At 40.2% G+C, this 7230-nt stretch overlaps 1 protein-coding gene across 1 annotated transcript; it reads right to left on the minus strand.

Moving 5' to 3' along the window:
• Nucleotides 1-1460: 1460 nt before the first annotated feature.
• xiap (X-linked inhibitor of apoptosis) lies at nucleotides 1461-6750 on the minus strand. The gene is made up of 8 exons (XM_014019389.1): nucleotides 6589-6750; nucleotides 3854-4142; nucleotides 3229-3769; nucleotides 2980-3079; nucleotides 2793-2871; nucleotides 2176-2215; nucleotides 1884-2060; nucleotides 1461-1769 (listed from the first exon to the last, which is right to left on the minus strand). The coding sequence occupies exons 2-8, from the start codon at nucleotides 4091-4093 to the stop codon at nucleotides 1576-1578; spliced, it is 1371 nt and encodes a 456-aa protein (XP_013874843.1). The 5' UTR covers nucleotides 4094-4142; nucleotides 6589-6750; the 3' UTR covers nucleotides 1461-1575.
• Nucleotides 6751-7230: the final 480 nt, after the last annotated feature.

Genomic DNA, 7230 nt, shown 5'->3' on the forward strand with positions numbered 1-7230 from the left:
CGATTAATCGATTAGTAAATTAGTCATCGATTATTTTAATAATCGATTAGTCGTCGATTTATCGATTAATCGTGGCAGCCCTAGTTTACATACAGGTGTGCTTGTGTCATCACTTCCTGTTACTGCTCAATGGATATTTCAACTGTTTCATCTCCAGTGTGAATTTTATTTTTACAGTACATTATCATTGGAAAAATGCATTTATTTCTTTATCAGGAAAATTTGATGTCACAGACTATTTAAACCACTTCTAAATGATAAGGATGAATTAGTCTTCTGGGTGAAAAAAATAAATAATAAGTTTAACAAACACACTCCAGGTAAAATTAATTCAATTTATTAACTTTTAAATTACACAACAAATGAAGAACAGAATGATTAAAGTCATACCTCGCTGATTAATTGCAGGACCCAAACTGGCGATAGACAATTATTAAAGTATTTGGGAATAGCCTGCACAGTTCTTATTTCTTTCTATAAATAAGAACAGATCTTAAAAAAATAAAATTATACAAAAGATATGAAAGAGTGCAGTGAATGAACCTGATTAGCTTGACATCCTTAGTAAGAGTAAAGTTAAAATAATGTTTGAGGATCACATCTATAAASACAGTTACATCTAGTCTAAATATGTTACATAACTGTTCATTAGTGTCAGAAATGATAAAATAGCTAAATTTAAAATGATCTTTTTAACTATTTACAATTAGTTATTGAAAACATTTGAATTGCAATATATAGCATATATTTAATTCCTATACATTAGTTATTTAAGTACAGACCATCTACTATACACGTATCGTCGTTAGGGTTGGGCAATAATGGCAAAAAAATTTATCACGATTAAATGTGGTATTTAGCCAATTAATGCCCTGGAGACCCTGGACACCCTTATATCCTAGTCAAAAGACCAATTTAGTGGGAAAGATTTGCTCTTTGTAAAAATCTTTCCAAAGTGTGTCAAAATTACAGACTTCAGGCTATACATTAATGTTTAAATTGTGTTGATAGATAAATAAATTACTGAACTTTTTTTTTTATGTTCGTCATGTTTGAGGTGGAGAGGAGCATCAGGCAGACTGATTGGAGGAATCTCCAGTCAGTCTGCTTAGTGGCATTAATCGTATTAATCATCAAGTGCCAAATAATAATTGATTAATGTTTTTCTGATGATTACTTGCACACGACACAATTATGCCCAACTCTAATCGTCGTATTACAACATTCAATCGTTTCCATTCAGACCTTCATCTGTTCAGAGTCCTGGTGAAGCTGGAGCATATTTCAGTACGACACCCTGTGCAGATCAGTGTGTTGAAGACTTAACACAGAGACAAAAAAACAACCATGCACACTCTCTCACACACAAACACACACAATTTAGGTCGGCAATTCAACATGCACGTTTTGGACTGTAGTAGAAAACAAAACAATTATAGAGGAAAAACATCTAGACGAGGTTCAAGCTGGGAGCTTTCTTATTCCGAGGTATCAGTCGTGACCACTACACCGCTGTGGCATCACAACATCATTAAAAAAGGAAAGCAGCATTCATGGCAGAGCTTCTCGTCTCTTTTAAGCGATATAGGTCTTGACCTTCTGCGTTATAACTCCACAGCAGATCGGACACTTGGTGAGCGACTCGGAGCACCGCTGGCAAGTGGCCAGGTGAGCACACGGTAGGAAGACGATACAAATGTCTCTGTCCAAACATACTTTGCACTGTTTTTCTCTCTGTAGCTTCCGCAGTTTCTCCAGTGGGTCCTCAGCTGAAGAAAAGGGATACAATATGTACACATATCAGCCCCCTTGTCCAAGACGTTCTCTATACAGCAAAAACTACTTCATCTGTTTGACTAAAGGTCAGATCATCATATAGCTACCTCTCTCTTCTGTCCTTTCACTTGATGGTGAATGACACAAACRAGCCTCCAAAAGAGCTTCCATACTGGAATAACCAGAGCCGGTGTTGGTCATTTTCTCCAAGATGGTCCTCTCCACCACGCTGGGCTCAAGCCCCATCTCTATGACTCTCTGAGCCATTTCTGACTGAGGTGTCCCTGCAAGGAAGGAAAAGTGAAATATTTTAGTTTACGTCTTTATGTGCTCAATCTGAAAATTAGATTTTTTTTCATCTATTTAAGAGCAACTGCTTTAAAATATATCCATATTTACCATTTCCATTGCCTGATGATCCGTTTTGATGACTTGAAACCTGAAATAAAACAAAGTCACGTTATTTTCAAACATGCTATGAAAACCAAATGTAGCAGTTATTGCTAGACTTGAAATCACTTTATTTTTTTTAACCTAAAGAGACCAAAAATTTGAGTATTTTATTTTGTCCACACAACATAAAGTGCATTAAAAAACTGTTTAACATTATATTGTGTACAAAAGGAAAGATACCATTAAGAAAAAGCTTCATTTAGAGCAAAACCAGTAAGTTTATACACCAAAATAACAAAAGATTTTTATTTAGTTGGTAAAACTGTCAGTTAACAGTAAATCTAAAATTGACACGAAACTGAGTAGATAGACATATATTTTGTTAAACATGAAGCAAATAAATGGATGCAGAAATCTTTATTCACACTTAAAGCTCTTTTTTTGTCTTAATTTATTACAGTAGCCACATAAAAGCCCCACAATCAGAAACCAGGTTAAGCATAGTACAGACCAACAAACCTGGTTTCTCAAARTTCCTGACCTGGTTAAAGTGATCTGTGTTTTTATACATTATATATATATAAAAAACTAAAATCAGTCATAAATACATGAATATTGCTTACAGCACTTCTTTGTTGAGGTCTTTGTAGCTGGACGTTGTTGACAAACTCTCTTCCTTTTTGTTCCAATAAGAACTTGCACCTAACGAAATAAAAGTGTCCAAGTTATAGCTTCTGTACAAAGCCATTACAGCGACGTGTGTATGTAAAGTGAAGAAACGGGGAAGACTAAGCTCATATTTGCTCTTACCCTGGGTAGCATTTGGCATGTTCTTCCCAGGGGTCCTCCCCAGGCTGCCAAGCTTTCAAACCTCCACCGCAGCTGAAACACATCACCCGATCACCTGTCCCTGTGAAAATACCATTTATACACTTACATTTATAACAACAAAATAGGAAAATTGTATAATGATAATAATATTGCAGATTTAAAAACACTGCAATGTTTTTTTATTTGTTTGTTTTGTCCAAAGAGAACAATGATCCTTCAGTGTTGTACCTGTGCTGTAGAAGCCCGCTCTGGCCAGACGTTCGTGGTCAACGGGGTGCTGAATACCAGCAAAGCTGCTCAGCCTCTCTTCAAAAGTCTCCATGGAGACATGAGCATCCGTATCTTGACTACTTTCTCCCTCCTGGAGCGGTACATTGCCCACATCGTGCCCAAGGATGAAAAAGCAGCCGGGATAATGCTTGGCGTGTTCACTCCACGCCACATCTTCAGGTTCCCAACCGCTCAGTTTCCCGCCACAGCAGAAACACTGCACAAGGTCATCCCTCTCCAAGTAGTAGAAGCCAGCTTGAGCCAGGTCTCTGGGTCTCATGGGAGAGTCGAAGGGCCACGAAGTAAAACTGCGAAGGCGGGCCTCTTCACTCTTCATGTGAGGGGTCTTGGGGTAGGGGGTCTCATCAACCACGGATCCAGTTGACAGGCGGTACTCCATGTCTTCTGCAGCCTCGTTATAGATGGACCCATTGGTTAGAGGGGCGCCATTTATAGTGCCTCTGTGGCAGCACTTGAGAAATCTGCATGATGGTGAAACCTGTAGCAGGAAGAAAACATGTTCTAACCATCTAATCATTAACACATAACCAAATTTATTCTCTTTAACTTCACATATATCTACCTCCTTGTGCCTTTCTACAGGTGTGTCTCCACTGCACCAGTTGTCTACAGTCTTCTGGCAGCTGAAGCAGCAGACACGGTCCGCGTTGCCGGTGAAGTAGAAGCCGGCTCTGGCCAGTCGCTCGGGTGGAACTTGCTGAGCCAGCTTGGAGCCATGGAACGAGTTCAGGCGATTGTTCAGCCGCGAGAAGTCCATCTCCCCGTCCGACTCAAAGTGGTCATCGCTTCGGTTGTCGCACATAGTTCAACTAAGAGGTTTGCCGAGTGGATGAATGCAGTCGGCACGTTGTCTGGAGAGAAAACAGAAGAAAATAATTAAAATACTGGACCTGAAATAGTGACTCTGAGGCGATCACTGTGCCTTTAAGARAGGCAGCCAAATTGTAATCGTGTGGACGCTGAACTCRGAGCTGGCTCTTGGCATAGGCAAACTAGGCGGTCGCCTAGAGCGCCATCTGCTGGAGGGGGTGCCGAACTGCAGAAGGAAAAAAAGTATATATTTTTTTGTAATCCCTGGTTGTAACTCTGCTCAGCGCCCCTTTCAATTAGCTTTGTCTTAAAAAAAAAAACTACAGGAAAAATAAAGTACTCTACTCATAAAACAACCCCCCCCCCCTCTCTCTCTCATTTGATTGACGTTACACTGACTCATCCTGCTCCGACACTCTGATGGGGGAGGGGCTAGAAGTGACTCTCAGATAGCGGTTCGTGTTGACAAACTCAAAAACAACAAGTCTGTATTTTGTTGTCCCATACATGTCAACCTCTTCGGACGTTTACCTGTATAAAAAGCCTAAAAATATTCATAAATTTTGCAAATAATCCATACAACTAGCATCGGGCGGGGGGTAGGGGGGTGAAAGCAACCGCTGCGAAGCAGGAGGAAAGGAGAGCGGAAAAAATTCAAAACTTATTTCTACCGGCAGAACAGGTTGGAAGATGGCTATTTAATGTTATTTATTGTTTTTTTAAATCATCCTACAGATTCTGACATGTTAGATCATTTTGAAAATGAGGTTTTGAAAAAATCCGTAAAGGGCTCGACACACGGGAGGCGACGTCGCTCGCTCTCCATTCATTTCCTATGGAGCCTGTGCGGTGAGGCGACAATCGCTTGCCCTCCTCCAGCTAAGCGACCGGCGAAAATAGTGCATGTGAAATTTCACGCTCGTACACGTAGACGTGCACACGCGAGCTTGCGACACGACATATGAAAGTTGAAAAATGTTCAACTTTTGTCGCTGTCACTTAGCGTACAACCAATCAGCGAGGGTTTCATTGACTGACCAATGAGAGGAGAGTATGCTACACACTGCMGTTAGCTAACACTTTCACCAAGTGATTACTAAAAAGCTTTGTGGGAATTTATTGGCACCAGGGTGAAGTTTATGGTAAGTTTTTCCTCATAAAACTGTATCTTGATGTGTGTTTGTTTTTCAATATCATTGGCATCGCAAGATTTGTTTAGTTTACACGTCCGTAAAGCATACCGCCTTCAGAGTCAAGAACCAATCAAATTTTGTGAAGACAAGCGATCTGAGAGCGCGATTCGCAACGTTGTGATCGCTATCGCGTCCCGTGTGTCGGGTTTCACCCTGGCTGTGATGACGGCCGTTAATCGCTGCCCGTGTGTCGAGCCCTTAAGACTTGAAAAAAATCTGTGAGATTGCTCTATCTGTCCGTATACCTGCAAAATGATGTAAACTCATTATAACTTAYGGACAGTTTGTACAAGTTGACATGTATGTTGCTATTTATTTGCCTTCTGGGACAGCAWATAAATCTAAGTTTACATAGTACCTTACACTGTCAAACTTGTTTTTAGGGGGGTTCAAATTGGGGTGGGTGCCTTTAACTCGCCTAGGGCACCAAAATGGCTAGAGCCAGCACTGGCTGAACTATTCCACAGAGGGTTGGGCACAGGAAGGGAAGTGCTAAGGGTGTGACCTGACAYGTTATTCCAAAGCACAACTAATAAACACAGCTCAGCTCAGAACAGTGAAGAAATAAAGGCCTGTTGCGTAGAGATGAACACTGTAAGAAGAGGCGCAGCATTAATCAAAGGTACATGTTGTATTTGTGTATCAGGGACAGATGACTCATGAGGAAAAACACCACAAACATTCCTAGCTGGTGCATTTCTGTTGCATGTGAAAGTGTTTTCTCAGAAACTAGACACTCAGACCCTGTCTTTGTGAGAAACCACCGYAATGAAAGCGATTCTGAAAGTGCAACACACTGATCAAGAGAGCTGTGTTTACAAGTTCGTTGACTTTACTCAAGCCTCGTGATCTTTGCACCAAATCCGTTTCCCCAACACGTCTTGGGTTTTCCCCTTAATCATTAACTCGCGCTTTTATTTTCCCTGCAGTTTTCTGATGCACCCACAGCTTGACTCAGTGTTTTTCACCCCCAACAACGTGACAGCAAATGCATGCACTGATGACAGTTAAAACTGAGCCAAGAGGATACAGCTCTGTTCCGACATTAAAGGACTGCTGAAGGACACGTTTGAAGAGTTTGTAACTTATAAGCAATAAAAAATATAATAGCTTCAAATACGTTAAACTTGTGTATTGTAAAATTAGTAGGGTTATATTTTAAAGGTCGCTCCTACTTTTTTTACGTTCATGACTGAAAACTGGGAAAACCCGAATGTTTGCTAGCTGCGTTAGCTTCCTAGCTAGGTTGCGCAGTTACTTCATCGGATAACGTTGCGCACTTTTTAGTATTTACCTTTCTTTGGACGCCTTACGGACAGGTCTTCGGGTTGTAGTTTTGTCCGTCCTCGATGTGAACACCCCCCACCAGAGAGGAACACAATAGTTAGGGGGCAAGGGTTTTATGTACGCCGTTTTCAGGAAGTGGAAGCAAAAGGTACTAGCGTTGCGTCCCCTGAGTGGAATGTGGTGACGTCATGAAAGCAGTGGGCGTTTCCCATTTCCCATATCAATCACTTACAGGCCAGGGTTGTTCTAGCAGAGCCGAGAAAAAAACCCCATAATTTAGGTTTGACAATCAATCCTTCAAATATATTGATATCTACAATGGCACTCAATGCTGAGGTAGTGTAGATATTTAAAATAGTTTCTACAAGGAAAACCTGTTCTTTTAAAATGTTTACAATGCTCATTATAAGAGTGTGCCTCTGCAGCTGAATACCCAATTTACATAAATAAGAAGAGTAACATTATTCTAAATATAAAGATGTTTGAGATAAATTAGGTGTTGAAAGAAAGAATGCCTTGTGGAAAACTTAAATGTTTTTAGGAAAAACTTCATCATGACCATCTGCATAATTCAACTATTATCTGCTAAAATGACCATTTAAATTTTTAGTAATTAGTAGCCTACAATTAGAATTGTATATCTTAATCT

The sequence above is a fragment of the Austrofundulus limnaeus genome, unplaced genomic scaffold (genome assembly GCF_001266775.1).
Source record: "Austrofundulus limnaeus strain Quisiro unplaced genomic scaffold, Austrofundulus_limnaeus-1.0 Scaffold219, whole genome shotgun sequence".
In the NCBI taxonomy this organism is placed as follows: Eukaryota; Metazoa; Chordata; class Actinopteri; order Cyprinodontiformes; family Rivulidae; genus Austrofundulus; species Austrofundulus limnaeus.